General features: G+C 56.0%; 1 protein-coding gene across 1 annotated transcript; it reads right to left on the bottom strand.

The window, feature by feature from the left end:
* Positions 1-21,894: 21,894 nt before the first annotated feature.
* Positions 21,895-24,802, bottom strand: EGR4 (early growth response 4). The gene is made up of 3 exons (XM_029046761.2): positions 24,615-24,802; positions 22,442-22,981; positions 21,895-22,352 (listed from the first exon to the last, which is right to left on the bottom strand). The coding sequence occupies exons 1-3, from the start codon at positions 24,694-24,696 to the stop codon at positions 21,910-21,912; spliced, it is 1,065 nt and encodes a 354-aa protein (XP_028902594.1). The 5' UTR covers positions 24,697-24,802; the 3' UTR covers positions 21,895-21,909.
* Positions 24,803-25,575: the final 773 nt, after the last annotated feature.

The following is a 25,575-nucleotide window of genomic DNA, read 5'->3' as shown; positions in this document are numbered from 1 at the left end:
GATTGGATCCGTTCAAAGTTGGGGTAGATTGACTAATAACGATTGGATCTGTTTCAAGTTGGGATAGATGGAATAGTAATAACGATTGGATCTGTTCAAAGTTGGGGTAGATGGAATGATGACAACGATTGGATTCGTTCAAAGTCGGGTAGATGTAATTAATAATTGGATTTGTTCAAAGTCGAGGTAGATGTCATTAGAATAATTATAATAATAAGGATGGTACCTTTTAAGGGCCTAGGATGGGACAGGCAGTTGGGGGTGGGGTGGGGTGGGTGGGGTGTGTGTGTGTGTGATAAATGATCAGCATCGTCACCATATTTGGATTTTTTTCAAAGTTGGGGTGTAGGTAGCGTGATGGTAACCATGATGATTTCCCAAATACAATTATCACTGTCATTAAGCGTGGCTCAGTGGAAGGAGCATGGGCTTTGGAGTCAGGGCTCATGAGTTCGAATCCCAGCTCTGCCACTTGTCGGCTGTGTGACTGTGGGCAAGTCACTTAACTTCTCTGTGCCTCAGTTCCCTCATCTGTAAAATGGGGATTAAGACTGTGAGCCCCACGTGGGACAACCTGATTCCCCTATGTCTACCCCAGCGCTTAGAACAGTGGTCGGCACATAGTAAGCGCTTAACAAATACCAACATTTTTTTTTTTTAAATTCTATCTACCCCAACTTTGAACAAATCCAAAAGGTGGGGGTAAGATGTCATCAGAATGACGATGATGATCGCATTTGTTCAAAGTTGGAGTAGATGGAATCATCATGATGATGACTGGATTTGTTCAAAGTTGGGGTAGATGGAATAATAGTAATGATAATTGCATTGGTTTAAAGTTGGGGTAGGTGGAATGATGATAATGGTAATTGGATTTGTTCAAAGTTGGAGTAGATAATTGGATTGGTAAAGGTTGGGGTAGATATAATGATGACAACTGTATTTGTTAAAAGTTGGGGTAGATTTAGTGGTAATGATAATTGGGTTTGTTAAAAGTTTGGGTAGATAAAACGATTGGATTTGTTAAAAGTTGGGGTAGATGGAATAATAATAATTGGATTTGTTAAAAGTTGGGGGAGGTATAATAATAATAATAATTGGCTTTGTTAGTTGGGGTAGAGTGAATAATTAATTGGATTTTTTAAAAGTTGGGGTAGACGTAATAATCATGATACTTGGATTTGGGAATAGTTGGGGTAGATAGAATAATTAATTGGATTTTTTTAAAAGTCGGGGTAGATGGAATAATAATCATGATAATTGGATTTGTGAAAAGTTGGGGTAGATGGAATAATAATAATGATTGGATTTGTTAAAAGTTGGGGTAGATGTAATCTTAATCATGATGATTGGATGTGTTAAAAGGTGGGGTAGATAGAATAATAATGATACTTGGATTTGTCCAAAGTTGTGGTAGATGGAAAAATGAAAATTGGTTTTGCCAAAAGCTGGGGTAGATAGAATAATCATTGGATTTGTTAAAAGTTGGGGTAAATGTAATAATAATAATTGGATTTGTTAAAAGTCTGGATTTGTTAAAAGTTAAAGCACTGATCTAAGCACTAGGGTAGATAATAATAATTATAACTGTGGTATTTAAGGGTTTACTATGGGCCAAACACTGTTCTAAGCACTGGGTTAAATAATAATAATAATAATTGTATTCAATTGCTTACTATGGGGCAAGCATTATTCTAAGCACTGGGGTACATAATAATAATTGTGATATTTGTTAAGTGCTTAGTATGGGCCTGCACTGGTCAAAGTGGTGGGGTAGATAATAATAATAATGATAATGATGATAATAATAGTGGTATTTAAGTGCTTACTACGCACCAAGCATTCAAAGCAGAAGCGTAGATGATTATAATAATAAAAAATTGGATATTTGTTAATCGCTTACTATGCCCCAAGCACTGTTCTAAGCTCTGGGATAGATAATAAGAAGAATTATTGTGGCATTTGTTAAACATTTACTATGGGCCAAGCGTTGCTCTAAGCTCTGGGGTAGATAATAATGATTGCGGTATTTGTTAAGCATTTACTCTGTGCCAAGAATTGTTGTAAGCACTGGGGTAGATAACAATAATAATAATAGTTGTATTTGTTAAGCACTTATTATGGGCCAAGCACTGTTCTAAGCTCTGGGGTAGATAATAATAATGATAATAATAATGGTATTTAAGGACTTATTATGGGCCAAGCACTATTCTAAGCTCTGGAGCAGATAATAATAATGATAATAACGATTGTATTTGTTAAACACTTTACTATGGGCCAAGCATTGTTATAAGCACTGGGGTAGATAATAATAATTATAATAAGAATTGTGGTATTTGTTAAGGACTTACTATGGGCCAAGCATTGTTAGAAGCTCTGGGGCAGATAATAATAACTGTGGTATTTGTTAAGCACTTACTATGTGCCAAGCATTGTTGTAAACACTGGGGTAAATAATAATAATAACAATTATATTTGTTAAGGGCTTACTATGGGTCAAGCACTGTTCTAAGCACTCGGATAGATAATAATAGTATTTGTTAAGCGCTTATTATGGGCCAAACACTGTTCTAAGCACTGGGGCAGATAAGAATAATAATAATAATAATTGTGGTATTTGTTAAGCACTTACTGTGGGCCAAGTCCTGTTCTAAGCGCTGGGGTAGATGATGATAATTGTATTTGTTAAGCGCTTACTATCTGCCAAGCATTGTTCTAAGCACTGGGGTAAATAATAATAATACTTGTGGTATTTGTTAAGCACGTGCTATAGGCCAAGCACTTTTCTAAACGCTGGGGTAGATAATAATGTTTGTGGTATTTTAGCGCTTATTCTTGGCCAAGCATTGTTCTAAGCGCTGGGGGAGATAACAAATGCCATTATTATTCTTATTCTTATTATCATTATCTCCCCCAGCGCTTAGAACAATGTTTGGCCCATAGTAAGTGCTTAACAAGTACTATTATTATTATTATTTTGGGCTTACTATGGGCCAAGCACTGTTCTAAGCACTGGGGTAGATAATGGTAGTGATAATAATAATTGTGGTATTTTAGTGCCGAGCATTGTTCTAAGTGCTGGGGTAGATAAATGCCATTATTATTATTATTATTATTGTTATCATTATCTACCCCAGTGCTTAAAACAATGTTTGGCCCATAGTAAGTGCTTAACAAATACCACTTTTATTATTATTATTGTTATCATCATCATGGGCTTACTATGTGCCGAGCATTGTTCTAAGCACTGGGGTAGATAATAATAATAGTGATAATAACAACTGGGGTATTAAGCGCTTACAATGGACCAGGCCCTGGCGTGGATCCAGTTTAATCAGATGGGCAACAGTCCTGACCCCCAAGGGGCTCACACTCTCAATTCCCATTTTACAGATGAGGAAACTGAGGCCCAGAGAGGTGAAGTGACTTGCCCGAGGTCACCCGGCAGACAAGTGGCGGAGCCGGCGTTAGAATCCAAGTCCTTCTGACTCCCAGGCCCGGGCTCTGTCCACTAAGCCATGCCCAGGGTCTTTATTATTATTAATAATAATGCCTCTGTAATAATAATAATAATGACGGTGGTATTTATTAAGTGCTTACTGTGTGCCAAGCACTGTTCTAAGCGCTGCGGGAGATACAGGGTAATCAGGTTGTCTCGGATACAGGGGAATCAGGTTGTCTCGCGTGGGACACGTGGCAGAATTTGACAGTTGATTGAATGCGACAGAGCTGTAGGCAATATTCCTTATACTGACCTCATCATAATGACGGCATTTGGTAAGCGCTTACTATGTGCCGAGCACTGTTCTAAGCGCTGGGGGAGACACAAGCTCATCGGGCTGTCCCCCGTGGGGCTCGCAGTCTTCATCCCCGTTGGACGGATGAGGGGACTGAGGCCCAGAGGAGTGAAGTGACTTGTCCGGAGTCACACGGCTGATATATCGTCGTCCACGTCCACCCCACAAAAACCCACCCACCCACCCACATACACACCCTGAGGCACACACAGAAGTAAAATGACTTGTCCAAAGTCACACAGCTGATACATCGTCGTCCACCTCAACCGGGCCCCCCCCCCCCCCCCCACGTGGGCGCCCAGAGCAGTAAAATGACTTGTCCAAAGTCACACAGCTGATAGATTGTCATCCACCTCAACCCCACAAAAACACACAGACACACACACACCCCACATACTGAGGCCAAGAGAAGTAAAATGACTTGTCCAAAGTCACACAGCTGATACATCGTCGTCCACCTCCACCCCACAAAAACACACACGCATACTCAGGCCCAGAGAAGTAAAATGACTTGTCCAGAGTCACACGGCTGATATATTGTCGTCCACCTCCACCCCACAAAAACACACCCACCCACCCACATAGACACACCCCCCCCCCCCGAGGCCCAGAGAAGTAAAATGACTCGTCCAAAGTCACACAGCTGGAACATCGTCGTCCACCTCCACCCCACAGAAACACACACACACATACACACACTGAAGCCCAGAGAAGTAAAATGACTTGTCCAAAGTCACACAGCTGATACAAAATCGTCCACCTCCACCCCACAAAAACACACACGCACCCACTGAGGCGCAGAGAAATAAAATGACTTGTCCAAAGTCACACAGCTGATATATTGTCGTCCACCTCCACCCCACAAAAATACACACACACGCACATATACACACCCTGAGGCCCAGAGAAGTAAAATGACTCGTCCAAAGTCACACAGCTGGTACATCGTCGTCCCACACAGCTGATATATTGTCGTCCACCTCCACCCCACAAAAATACACACACACGCACATATACACACCCTGAGGCCCAGAGAAGTAAAATGACTCGTCCAAAGTCACACAGCTGGTACATCGTCGTCCACCTCCACCCCACAAAAACACCGCCACCCACCCCCGTACACACCACACACACACATCTGGAGTGATGGGAGAGGGTCTTCCAGTCCGGAGGCAAGGGGATGGACCAGATTACCTTGGGGATGATTCGGTCGTTCGTTCGTTCAGTCGTATTTACTGAGCGCCTTCCTGCGTGCGGAGCGCTGCTGTAAGCACTGGGGACGGTACAGTATTTTGGGGAAGCGGCGTGGCTCAGGGGAAAGGGCCCGGGCTTGGGAGTCAGAGGCCGTGGGTTCCGCCGCCTGTCAGCTGTGTGCCTTTGGGCGAGTCACTTCACTTCTCTGGGCCTCAGTGACCTCATCTGGCAAACGGGGATGAAGACTGGGAGCCCCACGGGGGACAACCTGCTGACCTCGTGTCTCCCCCAGCGCTTAGAACAGTGCTGGGCACATAGTCAGCGCCTAACAAATGCCATCCTTATTATGACAGCCCAGCAACACAGCGAGACAAGCCCTGCCCACAGTGGGTTTAGAGTCCGGGGGGCGGGGAGGTGGACATCAAAACAAGCCAAACAGACGTCGATAGAAATAAATGAAATGATTTTATGATTTGATTTTACCCCTTTATTCACGCCACCCTCACCCCTGCAGCCCTTATGGCATTTATTGATTCCCCCTCTGATAATAATAATAATAGTGATGATAACGCTACTTGTCAGGCGCTTACTCTGTGCCGAGCACTGTTCTAAGCGCCGGCTGGGGTGGGGGGATTCCAGGTCTTCAGGGTATCCCACGTGGGTCATCATCCCAGTCTTCATCCCCATCTTCCCGAGACGAGGCCCAGAGAAGTGACGTGACTTTGCCCAAGGTCACCCAGCGGACGAGCGGGGGTTCACGTCTGTCTCCCCCTCACGACTGTAAGGTCACCGGGGGCCGGGACCGCGTTTAGTACAGTGCCCTGCCCCACGGTATTCATTCAGTAGTATTTATTGAGTGCTTACTATGTGCAGACCACTGTACTAAGCGCTTGGAATGTACAAATCGGTAACAGTAAGCGCTCAGTAGTCAGTCAAATGTCTTCATTAATTCACTGAGCGCTTACTGAGGGCAGGGCGCTGTACTAAACGCCTGGAAAGGACGATTCGGCAACAAACCGAGCCCACGTCGGGCTCACGGTCTAGAAGGAGGGAGACGGACAACAAAACGAGTGGACAGGCCTCAGTAGTGACAATATAAATAAACAGAATTATAGAGCTATACACATCATTAAGAAGATAAATAGAATAATTAATAATATCTACCAATATGGACAAGTGCTGTGGGCGGGGAGGGGGTAGGGCAGAGGGAGGGAGTCGGGGCGATGGGGAGCGGGAACTGAGGAAAAGGGGGCTCAGTCTGGGAATTTATTGAGCGCTTACTGTGTAAGAGGGTCCTCTAGACTGTAAGCTCGTTGTGGGCAGGGAAAGTGTCCGATTACTGTTGTTTTGTCCTCTCCCAAGCGCTCAGTACAGTGCTCTGCACACAGTAAGCGCTCAATAAATACGACTGACTGAGCGTACGGTATAACCAAGTGACAGACGCGTCCTCTGCCCGGCTTCCAGTCCAGAGAGGGAGACGGACGTTAACAGAAATTAATAAAAGTGCATAGACCCTAAGTTCGGTATGGGCACTGATTCCGTTCGGTGGTCCTCTCCCAAGCCCTTAGCACAGTGTTCTGCACAGAGGAAGCGCTCCGTAAATAGGATTGAATGACAGGTGGACGTAGGGGTGGCGGTGACTCTCCTTGGAAGCTAGGTGGGACCCCTCTTTCACCCCTAGCCCCCGGCTCCCCAGGGAGGTTCATTCATTCAATCCCATTTATTAATAATCAAGTCAATCGGATTTATTGAGCGCTTACCGTGTGCAGAGCACTGTGCTGAGCGCTTGGGAGCTGGAGTGCAGCTTGGAGGGTCATGCCTTCGTTCATTCGGATTTACTGAGCGCTTACTGTGTGCAGGGCACTGTACCGAGCGCTCGGGAGGTGGAGCGGGGCCCGGAGAGAATGAATAATTATGATACTTGTGAAGCGCTTACTACGTGCCAAGCACTGTTCTAAGCGCTAGGGTAGATAGGAGTTAATCGGGTTGGGCACAGTCCCTGCCCCACGTGGGGCTCGCATTTTCCATACCCATTTGACAGACGAGGGAACTGAGGCCCAGAGAAGTCAAGTGACTTGCCCAAGGTCACCCAGCAGAGACATGAAAATTGCTCTGGGGGAAGAAAAGGGAAATTTTCGCTTCGTCGCGGGTACGGGCCCGGAGGTGGTGGAATCGTGGACCCCGGGGGCCGAGCCCCCCGCCCGGGCTCATTCGGTCCGTCGGATTCCTTGAGCGCTCACCGCGTGCGGAACACTGCGCCGAACGCGTGGGGGAGGACGGAAGGACAATATCACGGACAAATGTCCGGTCCACGACAAGCCGACAGTCTAGGGGTTCAGTGAGAGGGGACGTCCAGGCAGTTCCCTAGACACACGCCAAGTCAGATGCGTGTTCCCAGGTGTACATAGAGGATTCTGCCCAACCAATCGAGCAGTTGTATTTTTCGCGTACTTACTGTGTGCAGAGCTCTGTACTAAGCGCAGTCCTCTAATAATAATAATAATTGTGGTATTTGTTAATAATAATAATAATATTGGTATCTGTTAAGCGCTTACTATGTGCAGAGCACTGTTCTAAGCGCTGGGGGAGATACAGGGTCATCAGGTCGTCCCACGTGGGGCTCAACAGTGAATCCCCATTTTACAGATGAGGTAACTGAGGCACAGAGAAGTTAAGTAAGTGCTTACTATGTGTTCTAAGCGCTGTTCTAAGCACTGGGGTGGATACAGGGTCATCAGGTCGTCCCACGTGGGGCTCACCGTCTTAATCCCCATTTGACAGATGAGGTAAATGAGGCACAGAGTGAGTGAAGTGACTTGCCCAAGGTCACACAGCCGACGCGTGGCAGGGCCGGCATTAGAACCCGTGACTTTCTGACTCCCCGGCCCCTGCTCTATCCACTAGGCCATCCTGCTCCTCTACTTTTATGCCTGTCTGTCCGCCTGGACGGGGATCAGACGTGCGTCCATCGTGGCTCCCCAGACAGGACGGGAGGCTCCCTGAGGACGGAGGTCTGAGCACCGTCCCCTCAGGGCAGAGGTCCCGGGTTCTAATCCCGCCTCTGCCACCCGTCTGCTGTATGGCCTTGGACAGGTCACTTGAAGCAGCGTGGCGTAGTGGATAGAAACCAGGCTTGGGAGTCGGAAGGTCATGGGTTCTAATCCCAGCTCAGCCCCCCCCGTCTGCTGCACGACCTTGGACAGGTCACTTGAAGCAGCGCGGCGTAGTGGATAGAACCCAGGCCTGGGAGTCGGAAGGTCGTGAGTTCTAATCCCGGCTCCGCCACTTGTCTGCCGCGCGACCTTGGGCAAGTCGTTTCACTTCTCTGGGCCTCAATCCAGCGTGGCTCAGTGGAAAGAGCCCGGGCCTGGGAGTCAGAGGTCATGGGTTCGAATTCCGGCTCTGCCACTTGTCAGCTGGTTGACTGTGGGCAAGTCACTTCACTTCTCTGTGCCTCAGTTACCTCGTCTGTAAAATGAGGATGGACTGTGAGCCTCACATGGGACAACCTGATTACCCTGAATCTACCCCAGCGCTTAGATCAGTGCTCGGCACGTAGTAAGCGCTTAACAAATACCAACATTATTATTCTTATTATTATCTGTAGAAAATGGGCATGAAGACCGTGAGCCCCCTGTGGGAATATGGACCGTGTCTAACCCGATTAGCTTGTATCTCCCACAGCGCTTAGTACAGTGCCTGGCACAGAGTAAGCGCTTAACATACACTATGAGAAGCGGCGTGGCTCCGCGGAAGGAGCCCAGGCTTGGGATTCAGAGGTCGTGGGTTCTAATCCCCGCTCCGCTACTTATCAGCTGGGTGACTTTGGTCAATTCGCTTCACTTCTCTGGGCCTCAGTTCCCTCATCTGTAAAATGGGGATTAAGACTGTGACCCCACGTGGGACAACCGGAACACCAGTGCTTAGAACAGTGCTTCGCACATAGTCTGCGCTTAACAAATGCCATCATTATTATTATTATTATTATTAAAAAAGAGAGAAGCCCTGGACCAGACGCTCTAGACTGTCGGCTCTTTGTGGGCATGGAGTGTGTGTGTTTAGTATCGTAGTGTCCTCTCCCAAGCGCTTAGTACAGTGTCCTGCACACATTAAGCGCTCAGTAAATCCGACCGAATGAATGTCGCTCGTACTGTTATATTGTACTCTCCCAAGTGCTTAGTACAGTGCTCTGCACGCACGCTCAGTAGGCGCGATTGACTGACTCGACATACCCTGAGGCTTCCTGCCCCCTGCTCTCTGCTGAGAGTCTGACCTTTCCCTCTCAGCCAAGGTTTATGCCCCCCGCCCTCCTTTGGTGCTGCTTAGTACAGTGCCTGGCACACAGTAAGCGCTTAATAATGTCATTATTAGCATTATTATTACCGTTCAACGACGCTCTGCTCTTCTGCAAGGCCTGGTTTGAGGCTGGGTCGGGCTGCTGTTGGCGAGGCCCCGTGTCGTCCTGCCTTTGTTCGTCCCCCTTCGCAGCCGCACAGTGTTTATGTCCCCGCATCTAGGCTCAAAGGTACGTTGTGGGCAGCGAGCGTGTCCGTTTTGGGGTGCATTGTCCTCTCCCAAGCGCTTAGTACAGTGCTCTGCACACGGTAAGTGCTCAATAAATACGAGGGGCTGGCTGACGGGCTCGGGGTGGGGTGGGAGGATCGTCACGGGTCACCCGTTCATTCATTCCGTCGTATTTATGGAGCGCTTACTCTTCATTCATTCAATGGTATTGATGGAGCGCTTACTGTGTGCAGAGCACTGTACTAAGCGCTTGCAAAGTACAATTCGGCAACAGATAGAGACCACCCCGGCCCAACGACGGGCTCCGTAGGGAGGGATGCGATGGCCAGGCGGCTAGAGCCCGGGCCTGGGAGTCGGGAGGACCTGGGTTCTGATCCCGGCTCCGCCACAGGACTGCTGTGTGACCTTGGGCAAGTCACTTCCCTTCTCTGAGCCTCAGTTCCCTCCTCTGGAAAATGGGGATCGAGACTAGGAACCCCGACGGGAGACGGGGGACCGTGTCCAACCCGATTTGCTCGTCTCGGCCGCGGCGCTCAGTTCAGGGTCTGGCCCGTCGTGAGGGCTCAGCGGATATCGCAGTTGTCCTTATATTAAGTGGCTCTCCCAAGGCGTCACGGCGGAGGAGTGCCGGGGCCGGGATTAGAACCCAGGTCCTTCTGACTTCCAGACCCGAGTTCTTTCCCCTATGCTAAGCGCAAGTAGTTGCGGGGGGTCAGCAGGGGCTCCTATCCCATCAGTCGGTCAATAGGTGGTATTTGTTGAGCTCTCACTAGGTGCAGAGCACTGTACTGAGCCCTCGGGAGAGTACAGCACAACAGATTAGGCAGACTCACTCCCTGCCCATAATGAGCTTACAGCAGCGCGGCTCAGTTCGTTCATTCGTTCATGCATTGTCGTATTTATTGAGCGCTCACTGTGTGCAGGGCACTGTCCCAAGCACTCGGAAGGCACGATTCAGCAACAGAGCCAAGCTCCGCGGGAAGGAAAATCCCATCGTGGTGTGTACGATACGTAGAAATACCTTCGGCCAAGGAGGGGTAGGTTTCCGTGACCGTGCGTCTACGAAAACGCAGACGCGATGCCTAACGTGTGTTTGTGAGTGTGGGCTCGTTGCCGGCCCGTTCTAAGACAGACTCGGGCTTCGTTGTTACGGGAACGGCGGCTTCCGTTCCTTCGCAACTGAGAGAAGCAGCGTGGCTCAGTGGAAAGAAGCCCGGGGCTTCGGAGTCAGAGGTCATGGGTTCGACTCCCGGCTCTGCCACCTGTCAGCTGTGTGACTGTGGACGAGTCACTTCACTTCTCTGGGCCTCAGTTCCCTCATCTGTAAAATGGGGATTAACTGTGAGCCTCACGTGGACAACCCGATGACCCCGTATCTCCCCAGCGCTTAGAACAGTGTCTGCACATAGTAAGCGCTAGAACAATACCAACATCAATATTATTAAAAGTGCTCAAGAGCATGCCGCCGCCGGAGAGAGCACGGAGAGACGGGGGAAGGAGAGGTCCGGAGACAGAGCCGGGCCCGGGGTCAGAGGGTCCTGGGTTCTAATCCCGGCCCGCCGCCTATCTGCTGGGTGACCCCGGACAAGTCACTTCACTCCTCTGGGCCTCAGTGACCTCATCGGGAATATGGGGATGGAGACCCTGAGCCCCACGGGGGACGGGGACCGGGTCCAACCCGCTTTGCTCCTATCCAGTACTGTGCCTGGGACATAGTAAGCGCTTAAGGGATATCATAATTTTTGTTAATTATTCATTCGTTCAATTGTATTTACTGTGTGCAGAGTATTTACTGAATGTACAATTTGGTAAAAGATAGAGACAGGCTCGCAGTCTAAAATTCTAATAATAATGTTGGTATTTGTTAAGTGCTTACTATGTGCAGAGCACTGTACTGAGCGCTGGGGGAGATACGGGGTCATCAGGTTGTCCCACGTGAGGCTCACAGTTAATCCCCATTTTACAGATGAGGGAACTGAGGCACAGAGAAGTGAAGTGACTCGCCCACAGTCACACAGCTGACGAGTGGCAGAGCCGGGAGTCGAACCCATGACCTCTGTCTCCGAAGCCCGGGCTCTTTCCACTGAGCCCACGCCGCTTCCCCTAATTATGATTATTATGGGGGAATAGTGGGTGCCCTGGGGTTGCCCAGCACTCCTGGGTCGGCGCGAATCCCGAGAGAGTTGGGCCGAGTGCCCTCGCCGTCACCTAATAATAATAACGGTTGTGCTATCTGTTAAGCGCTTACTATGTGCCGAGCACCGTTCTAAGCGTCGGGGTGGATTCCAGCTAATCAGGTCGGCCCCCCGTCCCACGTGGGGGTTCACGGTCGTCATCCCCAATACAGAAGAGGGAATCAAGGCCCGGAGAAGTGGAGTCGCTCGCCCAAGGTGACACAGCCGACGAGCGGAGGAGCCGGGATGAGAACCCAGGTCCTCCCGACTCCCAGGCCCGGGCTCTGTCCGCTAGGCCACTGGGGGATCCCTCCCCGTCCACCTTGGAAGGCCGGGCCTCCTGTCCGCGTCCGGCGTTGGTCCGTCTCGTCGACGTGGGCCCCCTCGGCCTCTCCCCCGGCCCGCTCCCCCGGTGGGGCCTCTAGCTACCCGCAACTCTGGTTGGAACAACCCTGCCCGCTGACACCTCGGGAGCCTTCGTGCGGCGCGGCCAAGTGCGTGGAGTCCGGGCCTGGGAGTCGGAAGGACCTGGGTTCTGATCCCGGCCCCGCCGCCCGTCTGCTGGGTGACCCCGGGCAAGTCACTTCGCTCCCCTGGGCCTCGGTGACCTCATCTGGAAAATGGGGCTGGAGACTGTGAGCCCCATGTGGGACAGGGACTGGATCCATTGGCTTGCACCCACCCCAGTGCTTCGTAGAGTGCCTGGCACGCAGTAAGCGCTTAACGAATACCACTAGTATTATTATTATTATTATCCCTCCAGTCAGATCTGTCTTCAGTCAGGCAGTTGTAGTTATCGAGCGCTTACGCTGCCCTAAGCGCTGGGGAGAGTACAAAAGAACACAAGGGACACGTTCCCTCCCCGCAGTCTAGAGGGAACACTTCCAAGCGAGAGAGGTTTTTCCCCCAGATTTAAAAGTCCCCCTCTGAGAGCGGGAAAGCCTCCCTAAGTCTCCCCATGGCCGTGCCGGGAAAGTGGCCAGGGAATTCTTCCAGATGTCTGGCCTCAATCCCTTCTGCTGCAGAATCCATTTGCCCCGTGCATGGTGAAGAGAGAGGGTTGCCCTCTGGCTTTCTTCCTCCTCCGAGCGTCTCAGATTCTCCCCCTCTCCTCTGTCGCTTCGCGGCCCAGTGCTCTGATGATGAACATTAAGAATAATTGTGGTATCTAAGCATTTACGATGGAGCCCAGCACTGGACTGAGCGCTGGGGTAGAAAGGCGAGCCCGTCATTGGGTGGGGATTGTCTCTATCTGTTGCCGAATTGTACATTCCAAGCGCTTAGTACGGCGCTCTGCACAGAGTAAGCGCTCAATACATACCACTGAATGAGTAGAAGATATCCAGGTCCCGCTTGGGGCTCAGTCTAAGCGAGGAGGCATGGCAGGAATTGAATCCCCATTTTGCAGTTGAGGGAACCGAGGCCCAGTGAAGTGACTTGCCCAGGGTCACGCAGCGGTAAGCAGTGGAGCCGGGATTGGTGCCTCTGATTCGCAGGCTTGTGCTCTCTCCCCCAGGCCACGGTGCTTCCCTCTCCCCACCTCGCCCCATCCTCCCACCCCCATTTTCTGGAATAGGGGTAGTGGACAGACGCCCCCAGGGGCCGGTTTGTCTTCACCTCTCCCTAAAATCTCCCCTCCCCCTCCCCGGTCCCTTCCTCCTCCTGCCCTTTCTTCAGCTCCCCCATCCTTCCTCCTCCCGTCCTTTCTTCAACTCTCCCATCCTTCCCGGCAGTATCTCTAGAGGACGTCACCTGCCTCCTCTCAAAATACCCCCCCACCCCGACCTGCACATCCGACTCCCTTCCTTCGCGCCTTATCAAAACGCTCGCCCCCCCCCCCTTCTTCCCTCCTAAACACCATCTTCAACCGTTTGTTTTCCAGTGGCTTCTTCCCCACTGCTTCCAAACATGCCCGCGTCTCCCCTATTCTAAAAAAAACCCCTCCCTCGACCCCACGGCTCCCTTCAGCTCTCGCCCCCATCTCCCTCCTCCCGTTCCTCCCTAAACTCCTTGAGCGAGTCATATCCGCCCGCTGTCTCGGGTTCCTCTCCTCCGTTTTTCTCCTTTTCCCCCTCCAATCTGACTTCCCTTCCCCTTCGCTCCACCGAAACCGCCCTCTCAAGGGTCGCCGACCATCTCCTTCTTGCCACATCCGACGGCCTCTACTCCACCCTCATCCTCCTCGGCCTCTCAGCTGCTTTCGACACTGTTGACCGCCCCCTTCTCCTGGGAACGTTATCCAACCTCACCTTCACCGACCCTGTCCTCTCCCGGTTTTCCTCAGGCGGTTCATTCTCAGTCTCCTTCACGGGCTCTTCCTCTGCCTCCCACCCCTTGACTGTGGGGGTCCCTCAAGGTTCAGATCTCGGTCCCCTTCTATTCTCCATCTCCGCCCACTCCCCCGGAGAACTCATTCGCTCCCATGGCTTCGACTACCACCTCTGTGCGGATGATTCCCGAATCTCCATCCCCAACCCTGATCTCTCTCCCTCTCTGCAGTCTCGCGTCTCTTCCTGCCTTCAAGACAGCTCTACTTGGATGTCCTCCCGTCACCTCAAGCTTAACAGGTCCAGAACTCCTTATCTTCCCCCCCAAACCCTGTCCTCCCCCTGACTTTCCCATCACCGCAGGCGGCACCGCCGTCCTTCCTGTCTCGCAAGCTCTTAACTTTGGCGTTATCCTTGACTTCTATCTCGCATTCAACCCACCTATTCGATCCCTCACTAAATCCTGTCTGTTCAACCTTCGCGACATCGCTAGAATCCATCCTTTCCCTCCCAACTGACACCACGTTGATCCAATCGCTGATCCTCTCCCGCTTAGATGACGGTATCCGCCGCCTCGCCGACCTCCCGGCCTCCCGTCCCTCCCCACTCCAGTCCGTGCTTCACTCTGCCGCCCGGATCATTCTGCTTCGAGAACGTTCCGTCCGTGTTTCAAGAACCTCCAGGGGTTGCCCGTCCGCCTCCGTATCACACAAAAACTCCTCACCCGTGGCTTCGGAGCCCTCCATCACCTTGCCCCTTCCTACCTCACCTCTCTGCTCTCCTACTCTAATTTAGCCCCCACACTCTGCTCTTCTAAAGCCAACCTTCTCACCGCGCCTCCGTCTCGTCCGTCTCCCCGCCGACCTCTCGCCCACGTCCCGTCTCTGGCCTGGAACGCCCTCCCTCCTCATATCCACAGTGAGATAGACTCCCCTTCTTCAAAGCCTTATTGAAGACCCATCTCCTCCAAGAAGCCTTCCCGGACTAAGCCCCCCTTTCCTCTTCTCCCACTCCCTTCGGCGTCACCCTGACTCGCTCCCTTTATTCACTCCCCCCGTCCCCACAGACCTTATCCGTGATTTATTGATTTATATTCACGTCTTTCTCCCGCTCTAGATTGTAAGATCGTTGTGACAGGGAATGCGTCTGTTATATTGTCGGGTTTATTAGGGTTTGCTCTAGGGTTCGGGGCAGATGGGGTTTTCTTCTAGAGATGGGGTCAGGGGTCAGGATTAGAGTTTGCTTTGGGATTGGGTTCATGCTAGTTTTAGGATCAAGGCGCAGGATAGGGTTCACTTGTGGGTCAAGGGTAAGGATTAGGGTTGGCTCTAGGAGTGGGATAAGGAGTCGGGAATAGGACTCTCCAAAGGGGTTCGGGTTCTAATCCCGGCCCCGCCGCTTGTCTGCCGTGTGCCCTCAGGCAAGTCCCTTAACTTCTCTGGCCTCAGTTACCTCATCTATAAAATGGGGTGTGAGACTGCGAGTTCCACGTGGGACAGGGACCGTGCCCAGCCCCATTGGTTTATATCCACCCCAGCGCTTAGTCGAGTGCACACAGTAAGCGCTTAACAAATACCAGAATTATTATCGTCAAGTACCGGGATTTGGATCCGTTCTAAGATTTGAGTTCGAGCTAGGGTTAGGATCAAGGGGCAGAATGAATGTTCACCGTATCGGGGTCAAAGATCAGTAGCATTAGGGTCAGGGTTCAGGATTAGGTCTGGGGTTAGGATCGGGGTTAATAATAATGTTGGTATTCGTTAAGCGCTTACTATGTGCCAAGCACTGTTCTCAGCGTTGGGGGAGATACAAGGTCATCAGATTGCCCCACGTGGGGCTTGCGGTCTTCATCCCCATTTTACAGATGAGGTCACTGAGGCAGAGAGAAGTGAAGCGATTTGACCAAGGTCACACAGCTGACAAGTGGCGGAGGTGGGATTAGAAACCCACGACCTGTGACTCCCAAGCCCGGGCTCTTTCCACAAAGCCACGTTGCTTCTCTAAGAATTATGGTATCTGTTAAATGCTCACTAGGTTAGGATTAGGAACTGCTCCAGGGTTAGGATTAAGGTCAGGGGTCACTCCAGGACTAGGGTTAGGATTGGGAGTTGTTCCAATCCTAGCATAAGGATAAGGGACTGGGTTTAAGGGGTCGCTCCAGGTCTAGGGGTGGGATCAGGGGTTCAGATTAGGCGTCATTCCAGGACTAGCGTTAGAATCGGGGTCAAGATTAAGGGTCGCTCCGGCACTAAGGTTAGAATCAGGGGTTGGGGTCAGGGGTCGCTCCAGGATTAGGGTTAGGATCAGGGGGTGCTCCAGGACTAGGCTCAGGATCTGGGATCACTTCAGGATTAGGGTTGGGATCAGGGGTTGGCGTCAGGGGATGCTTCTTAGGAGCAGGGGTCGGGATCAGGGTTCGCTCCAGGACTAGCGTTAGAATCAAAGATTAGGATGCGGAGTTAGGATCAGGGGTGGATCCGGGATTAGCGTTAGGATCGGGGTGGTGCCGGGACTAAGGTTAGGGTTTAGGGGTCGCTCCAGGACTAGCGATAGGATCGGGGTCACTCCAAGACGAGGGGTGGGAATAGGGGTTGGGGTTAGGGGATGCTTCTCAGGAGCAGGGGTTAGGATTAGGGGTTGCTTCCGAACTAAATTTAGGATCAGGGATTGGGATCAGGATTTGCTCCAGGACTAAGATGAGGATCAGAGGTGGATCCGGGATCAGAGTTAGGATCGGGGATTGTTTCAGGACTAGGGTTAGGATCAGGGGTTGGGATCAGGGGTCGCTCCGGGACTAAGGTTAGGATCAGGGGTTGGGGTTAGGGGATGCTTCTTTGGAGCAGGGGTTAGGATGAGGATTAGGGTTCAGGATCAGGGGTCGCTCCGGGACTAGCGTTAGGATCCAAGGTTGGGATTAGGAGTTGCTCCAGGACTAAGGTTAGGATCAGGGGTGGATCCAGGATTAGCCTTGGGATGAGGGGTTGGGGATCAGGCTAGAATTAGGATCAGGGTTTGTGATTAGGGATCGCTCCAGCACTAGGGTTAAGAGTCATAATAATAATGACGGTATTTGTTAAGCTCTTCCTCTGTGCCAAGCACTGTTCTAAGCGCTGGAGTAGATACAAGGTAATCCGGTTGTCCCTCGTGGGGCTCCCAGACTCAATCCCCATTTTACAGAGGAGGTCACTGAGGCCCAGAGAAGTGAAGTGACTTGCCCAAGGTCACACAGCAGACGAGTGGCGGAGTCGGGATTAGAAGCCACAACCTGTGACTCCCAAGATCGAGGGTTGGGATCAGGGGTCGCTCCAGGACTAGGATTCGGACCAGGTGTCACTCCGAGACGAGGGGTGGGATTAGGGGTTGCCCCAGGACCAGGGTTGGGGGCAAAGGTTAGGATTGGGGGCTGTTCCAGGACTAGGTTTAAGATCAGAGGTCGGGATCGGGGGTCGCGCCGGGACATAGGGTTGGGATCAGGGGGTGGGATTGGGGGTCGCTCCGGGTCTCGGGTTAGGATTTGGGGTCTCTCCTGGACTGAGGTTAGGATTGGGAATAACTCCAGGACTAATAATAATAATTATGGTACCTGTTAAGCGCTTACTACCTGCCAGCCGCTGTACTAAGCGCTGGGGTGGATGCGGGCAAATCGGGTTGGACACGGTCCCTGTCGCCCGGGGGGGGGGCTCACCGTCTCAATCCCCACTCACGGATCAGGCTGTGAGCTCAGGGTGGGCGCGGGCTGTCTCTCTCGGCGGCTTTGTCGTACTCTCCCAGGCGCTTAGTACAGAGCTCTGCACGCAGTAAGCGCTCGATAAATGCGGTGGGACGAGTGAACGAATTAGGGGTCGCTCTGGGACTAGGGTGAGGACCAGGTATTGCTCCAGGCCTGAGAGACCCCCAGGGCCAAAAAACCGCCCCCCATTTCCCCACTGGTGGAGCTGGGGCAATTCAGGCTGATAATAACTGTGGTACTTGTTGAGCGCTTATTCTGTGCCAAGCACTGTTCTGAGCAATAGGGTAGAGTCAAGGTAACCGGTTTGGACGCCATCCCTGTCCCACAAGGGGCTTATGGGCTTCATCCCCATTTCTCAGACGAGGTCACTGAGGCCCGGGGGTCCGAAGGTCGTGGGTTCTAATCCCGGCCCCGCCGCTTATCTGCTGCGTGACCCCGGGCCGGTCGCTTCACTTCTCTGGGCCTCGGTTCCCTCGTCTGCAAAATGGGGCTTAAGACCGGGAGCCCCGGGGGGGACGGGGACTGGGTCCAGCCCCATTTGCGTGGATCCACCCCGGCCCTCAGTACGGAGCCTGTCACGTAGTGAGCGCTTAACGAATACCACGGTTACGATTATTACCCGCATTTATTGAGCGCCGACTGGGTGCGGAGCACTGTGCCAAATGCTGGGGAGAGGACAACAGAACAGTAACGATTCTATTTCTCTGTTTCGATGGGATCGATGCCTACTTGATTTGCTGTCGGTCTCCCCCTTCTAGGCCGCGAGCCGTCGTCGGGCAGGGATTGTCTCCATCTGTTGCCGGACTGTACGTTCCAAGCGCTCAGGGCAGTGCTCTGCACACAGTAGGCGCTCAGTAAATACGATCGAATGACCGAATGAACCAACTTGGGTTAGGGGGAAGGAGAGGAGTGGCTAAGCTGACCCGAGGGTGGGCCAGTTCTGGGCTTGAGGCTTCCGGTTAGACTGAGGATGGCATCAGGGTTGGGGTCACAGGGACGGTCAAGACCGACGTTACGGTTAGCAATGAATGCGGAGCGTGGTAGACGTCTGGGAATTGGATTCCTAATAATAATAACGATGATGATGCCCACGCGGGTATTGGTTAAGCGCTTACTCTGTGCCAGGCACTGTTCTAAGCGCTGGGGGAGTCATCACGTTGCCCCATGTGGGGCTCCCAGTCTTCATCCCCATTTGACAGATGAGGGAACTGAGGCCCCGAGACGTGAAGTGACTTGCCCAAGGCCACAGCAGATGGGTAGGCAGGCGGGACCGAGTTGAAAGTCAGGGTCAGAATTCAAGCCGACGGCCGAGCCTTAAATTTAGGGGCGGCATCGTCAACAGTATTATGGCGGGGTTTGGTAAGCGCTCGGTCTGTGTCGGGCACCGTCCTAAGCACCGAGCGCTTAGGACGGTGCTCTGCACCCAGGAAGCGCCCAATAAATACGATCGAATGAGCGAGCGAATGAATGGGGGAGATTCAAATCAATCGGGTTGGACCCGGTCCCTGTCCCACGTGGGGCTCCCAGTCTCCAGCCCCATTTTACAGATGAGGGAACTGAGGCCCAGAGCAGTCAAGCGACTTATCCAGGGTCACACAAGAAGCACCTGGCAGGGTCAGGATCGGAACCCAGACCCACGCTCTTTCCACCCAGCCGCTCCGCTCCCCCTACCCGCCGCCCAACGGCACCCATGTTCCTACGGGCCCAGAGAAGCAGCGTGGCTTAGCGGCTAGAGCCCGGGCTTGGGAGTCGGAGGTCGTGGGTTCTAATCCCGGCTCCGCCGCTTCTCAGCCGTGCGACCTGTGGCAGGTCACCTGACTTCTCTGGGCCTCAGTTCCCTCATCTGTCAAATGGGGATGAAGACTGTGAGCCCCGTGTGGGACAACCCGATTACCTTGTATCTACCCCAGCGCTCAGAACAGTGCTTGGCGCATAGTCAGCGCTTAACGAATGCCATTATTATCATTATTATCTGTAGCCTTCTACTCCGTTTCCCCAATCTGCCATTTATTTTCACGTCTCCGTCTTCCCCTAGACTGTCAGCTCCTCGTGGGCAGCCTTCGTGTCCCCCAACGCGACCGTGGCGTTCTCTCCCAAGAGCCTGGTACAGTGCTCCGCACACAGTAGTAGTAATAATAACGTTGGTATCTGTTAAGCGCCGACTCTGTGCCAAGCGCTGTTCTGAACGCTGGGGGAGATACAAGGTCAGCAGGTTGCCCCCCGTGGGGCTCCCGGTCTTCATCCCCATTTGACAGATGAGGGAACCGCGGCCCACAGCGGTGAAGTGACTCGCCCCACGTGACAAGTGGCGGAGGCGGGATTAGAACCCACGACCTCTGACTCCCCAGCCCGGGCGCTTTCCGCCGAGCCACATCGCTCGACCGGGCGGGCAGGGTTTGGGTCTTGCTAGGCTAACGTTTGGATTTGGCTGTGGTTGGCCAGATTTCAAACTGGGAGAGGGTTAAAGTCGGAGAAAGAGTCAGGAGAAAGTGTGGAGCGCTAATAAGAAGAATAATTATTATTATTGCTATTATTACTATGGTATTGACGCCTGACCACTTTTTTTATTTTGCTCTGTTTCGTGGCCCGTCTCCCCCTTCTAGCCCGTGAGCCCATTGTTGGGTAGCGATCGTCTCTCTTTCTGTCGTGCTTTCCAAGCGCTCAGTACAGTGTTCTGCACCCAGGAAGCGCTCAGTAAATACGACGGAGCGAACGAACGGATGAGGGTGCTAAGCGCTTACCGGGGGGCCAGGCGCTGGGGTCGACGGGAGGAGATGGGGCTCTGTCTCAATCCCCATTTTCCAGATGAGGGAACTGAGGGCCAGAGAAGTGACGTGACCCGCGGCAGCAGGGGAATCAGAACCCATGACCTCCTGACTCCCGGGGCTCGATCCACCGCGCCCCGCCGCTCCTCGGATCTGGCGTGTAACGTGTCGAGAGAGTAGACGGTCCCAGAAAAGCTCCTCTTCCCCCAGACCGTACCTGGCGTCCACCCCGGCGCTCGGCACAGCGCCCGGCACAGGGTGAGCGCCTGACGAACGCCATTATCATCGTCATTCTTGTTATAACCTAAGGGAAACAGCTCTGTTTTGGGAAGTCGGTTCTGCCGGCCCTTCCCTTCCGAGGATCTCGACACAAGTCGATCGGCGGTATTTACTGAGCGCTTACCGTGCGCCCGGCCCGTACTAAGCGCCGGGCCCCCGGACCGGGAGCCGGTCGTGGGCGGGGGACGTGTCCGCCGCCGGTCCTCTCGTCCCCTCCCGGGCGCCCAGTACAGTGCTCCGCGCCCGGTGAGCGCTCCAGCCGCACCAAGGACCGACGCGACCGGGCCCGTAGCAGGGACGACGGCGGGCTGAGGTCGCCCCGGCTCCCTTCCTCCAGCCCGACGCGGGTCCCGGTCGACGGTCCGGCCGCCCGCCCTTCCCCTCTCTCCGGCCGAGGCGTCGCCGCGGCCCGGGTCCGGTGACGTCCGGACTCTTCCCTCTCCTCCGGGGGCGAGAGAGGTCGGGGGTGGGAAGGCCGGAGCCGGCTCAGCGCGGGTGTTTTAATTGAAAAAATAAACACGGCTTTTGGGGCTTTTCTTGCGTTTGTTGGCTCCCCCCCCCCCCCCCCCCGCCCCCCCATCCGCCGGCGAGCGGCGTCTTCTGTACAAAAGAAGCGAGGCCGGGATAATTGGAGAACAGAAATCCCCGCCACCCGGCCCGCCCCGCACGCCCCGGCCCCGGGAGCTACGGAGAGGGATGGGAGAATCCCGCCGCCCGGGGGGGACGGGGGAGCCGTGGAGAGGATGCACCCCGTATCCCGGGATGGACCCGGGCGGGGATCGTGTTGCTGAAGTGTACCTCCCCGGCGCTTAGGACGGAGCTCTGCCCGCGGCCGGCGCTCAGTCAATGGGACCGACTGCAGGAACGGACCGGGCCCCGCCTCCCTCCCCGGGCCGACGACCGGACGGCCACCCCGCCGGGCCTCTCCTCCCCGGTGCCCCGAAAGTTAGAAAGAGACGATCCCGCGGCCGCGTGGTGCCGTCGGAAGGACCCCGAGAGCGTCTCTCCCGGAGGCCGCCGCGTGGGCGGGGCCCGGCCGGCGGGGGGCCCGGAGCGGGGACGGCCTCGCCGCCGTCGGGGTTCGGGCGGGGGGCGGAGGGGCCGCCGGGGGACGGCGGGGGGGGCGTCTGCCTGTGGGGCGGGCGGGCGCCGGGACGCGGCGGGGGGGGGGGGATTCTCCTAGAGGGTCCCGAAGGAGAGCCCCACGGCGTAGAAGCCCAAGCCCTTGAGCTTCTCCTCGGCCCGCGCCCTCTGCTTGACGTGGACCTTGCCGTGGCGCTTCTTCTCGTCGCTGCGGGCGAAGCGGCGGCCGCAGGCCTCGCAGGCGAAGGGCTTCTCGCCCGTGTGGGTGCGGATGTGGGTGGTCAGGTGGTCGCTGCGGCTGAAGTTGCGCAGGCAGATGCGGCACTGGAAGGGCTTGTGGCCCGTGTGGATGCGGATGTGGCGGTTGAGCTCGTCCGAGCGGGCGAAGCTGCGGACGCAGGTCTCCACGGGGCAGGAGAAGGCCTTGGCGTGGGGCCGGGGGCAGAAGCGGCGGGGGCCGCACTTGGCCCGCCGCCCCTTCCGCTTGGGCTCCGCGGGGGCGGCCGTGTCCGTCCTGGGGCGGCCCGGGGAGGGCCGGGCGCCGGGCGGCCCCGGGAGGCCCCCGCCCCGTCCCCGAAGCCCCCCGCCCCGGCGAAGGGGAGGCGGGAGGAGGGGGCCGGGGGCCCGCCCGCCGGCCCGTCCCCGACGCCGGCCGGGAAGCCGGGCCCGGCCCGGTAGCCGCCGACGGGCGGCCCGTCCCACGGCGGGTACGGGGCCTCGAAGCCGGGCCCCTCGGGGCCGGGCGGGGGCCGGCCCGGCTTGACGTCCGGCGGGGAGAGCCGGGGCTCGAAGAGACACTGGGGGGGCCCCGCCGGAGGGGAGGCCCGCGCCGGGCAGGGGGCCGCCCAGCCCGGGTCGGCGAAGGCGGCGGGGCCCGGGGCGTCGAGCTCCGGGGCGCGGGGCGGGTAGGGGTCGGGGTGACCCGGGAAGGCCTCGGCCGCCGGGTAGAGGCCGTCGGGCGGGCGGGCCGGCCCCTCCGGCCCGGGGAACGGGGACAGGCCCAGGATGCCGGACATGAGGTTGAAGAGCGTCTCCCGGTCGTGCGGGCGGTCGGCGACGGCCCGGATGAGGAAGCCGCCCGCGTAGCCGGCGGCCGGGGGCGGCGAGGGCCGGGGCCCGTCCGGGAAGAAGTAGTCGGGGCCGTCGGCCGGGGGGCCCGGGAAGTCTCCTGCGGGCCCGGGGGGGGGAGGGAGAGTGGGAGGGGGCGGCGGGGCGAGGCCGCGGGCCCCCGCGCGCCGCCCTGCGGGCCCCCTCCGGTCCACGTCTGCTCACGTGCACAAGGGGATGTACGTGCACGCTGCCCGTCCACCTCCGCTCACGGACGCACGCACACGCCATCCGCGTCGGCCCGCGTGCACGCAAGCGGGCGCACACGCGCTTCCCCTCCGTATCCGCCCCCCCGCACCGCGGCGTGCACGCACCACATCCACATCCGCGTACGCCGTCACGGACGCGCACCCGTCACATCCACACTCGCTCCCCTGCACGTGAGCACACCCACACGCGCCGCATCCACGTCCGCCCGCGTGCACAGGGGCGTGCACACGCACAGACACTTCCCATCCACATTTCCTCCCGCGCACGCACACACCTCCGCCACCTCCACGTTTGCTCCCATGCACTGGAGCGCACGCACGCGGCCTCCACATTTGCTAGCACACGCACGCAACACGATTCCCATCCACATCTGCTCCCGTGCAACCCCACCCCCCATCCACATCTGCTCCCGTGCAACCCCACCCCCCATCCACATCTGCTCCCACGCACACACTTCCCATCCACATCTGCTCCCACGCACACACTTCCCATCCACATCTGCTCCCGCGCACACACTTCCCATCCACATCTGCTCCCGCGCACACACTTCCCATCCACATCTGCTCCCGCGCACACACTTCCCATCCACATCTGCTCCCGCGCACACACTTCCCATCCACATCTGCTCCCGCGCACACACTTCCCATCCACATCTGCTCCCATGCGCACACTTCCCATCCACATCTGCTCCCACGCGCACACTTCCCATCCACATCTGCTCCCACGCACACACACCATCCACATCTGCTCCCGTGCACACGGCACACTCCTCATCCCCCTCTGCTCCCACGCACACTTCCCATCCCCATTCGCTCCCCTGCACCTGAGCACCCCCTTCCCCCCGTCCCCCCATCTGCCCCCAGACGCCCACGGGCTCCCCCACCCGCCTGCCCACCGGTGCCCGGCTGGCCTTGCCCACCCACCGACCCACCCGCCCCCTCCCCGGGCCCACCTCCCCGGCCACCCCCGCTCACACACCGGGATCATGCAAGGGGAGGGGAAGGAAATGCGGGGTGGGGGAGCCCCGGGGCGAGCGGGAGGGGGGTCCCTGCTCATGCACGCTCACGCCCACCCATGCCCACGGGAGCCCATCCTTGCAAGGAACCCTCCCAGGGCAGGCTGCAAAGGAGGGGAGCTGGTGCCGCAAAAGGGTGGGGGAAGGCAGCCCCTGACCCCTCCGGGCGTCCCTCCCCGGCTCTTAATCCAGCTCCCGGAGCCTCGCAGGCGCTCAGTACGGTGCCCGGGACCCGGCGGGCGCTTCACCCGGCCCCCGCGGGGGTCTTCCGAGGGCGCCGGGGGGGAGGTTGGGGAGCTCCACCGGGGTGCGGAGCCCCCTCCCGCCTGGCAGGGCGGCCCCCCGCCCGTTTCGGGGGTGCCCGTTGGCATTTTGGCAGGGGTTTTTTTTGCATTTTGGCTTTTTTTTCTGCATTTTTGCAGGAGTTTGCATCCCCCCCCCCTCCCTCTTTTCCTTCCCAGGTCCTTACCTGCGGGGTCACCCCCAGGCAGGGGGTCGGCGTCCAGGCCGGGGTAGGGCCCCTCGGGGCAGAACTCGGCCAGGTTCAGCATGGCGGGGGGTCCGGGGCTCCCCTCGTGTCCCCCCTCCGGCCCCCTGCGGCCCCCTTCCCATGCCTGGCCGCCCTGCCGGGAGCCGGTCCTCGCGCAGTAGGCGGGCGGGCGCGCGTTGTAGGAGCGCGGGGAGCGCGTTATATAGGGGCGGGGGGGGGGGGCTTCCGCCGCCCCCGGGGGAGGACCATTTCTGGAGGTTCCCCCCGGCCCGGCCCGTGACGTAAATGCCCAAATACGGACAGAGGCTGGAGCCCGGGGGCGCCCAATCAGGCCCTCGCCACCGGTGACGTGTGCACGGGGAGGGGGGAGCGTGTACACGGGGTGTGCTTGTCCCTCTGGGAGAGGGGGACTCTGCCTTCCCCTCTCGTCTCCCCCCCCCCCCTCCCCCGGATTGCCCTCCCTCCCCTGATGGTCCTCACGCCGAGCGTAACGTTGGTACCGGTTGAGCGCTCACCCTGGGCCCGGCACTGGGGAAGACGCTCAGGTCAACCTACGTGGGGCTCCCGGGCTTCGTCCCCGATTGACAGGTGGGGAGACCGAGGCCCGTTCGTTCATTCATTCAATAGTATTTATTGAGCACTGACTATGTGCAGAGCACTGGACTAAGCGCTTGGAATGGACAGGCGATGGTAAGCGCCCACCGTGGGCCCGGCACTGTTCTAAGCGCTGGCGGAGACGCGGGGTCAACGGGCTGACCTACGTGGGGCTCCCGCTCTTCGTCCCCATTGGACAGAGGAGGGAACTGAGGCCCAGAGAAGTGAAGCGATGGTAAGCGCTCATTCCGTGCCGAGCACTGTTCTAAGCGCTGGGGGAGATGGGGGGGCGGTCAGCAGGGTGTCCCACGTGGGACTCGCCGTCTTCATCCCCATTTGACAGATG

This window comes from Ornithorhynchus anatinus, chromosome 18 (genome assembly GCF_004115215.2).
Source record: "Ornithorhynchus anatinus isolate Pmale09 chromosome 18, mOrnAna1.pri.v4, whole genome shotgun sequence".
Taxonomy (NCBI): Eukaryota; Metazoa; Chordata; class Mammalia; order Monotremata; family Ornithorhynchidae; genus Ornithorhynchus; species Ornithorhynchus anatinus.
Note: the sequence above shows the minus strand (reverse complement) of the source record. Positions and strands in the feature narration are given on the sequence as shown.

Excerpts from the sequence above, each read along its gene's own strand:
- EGR4 (XM_029046761.2), bottom strand. The coding sequence starts at position 24,696 with ATGCTGAACCTGGCCGAGTTCTGCCCCGAGGGGCCCTACCCCGGCCTG. Across the intron at positions 22,982-24,614 it reads GCCTGGGGGTGACCCCGCAG|GAGACTTCCCGGGCCCCCCG; the intron begins GTAAGGACCTGG and ends CCGGGCCCGCAG. Across the intron at positions 22,353-22,441 it reads CGTCGGGGACGGGCCGGCGG|CCCGGCCCTCCCCGGGCCGC; the intron begins GCGGGCCCCCGG and ends GGCCGCCCGGCG.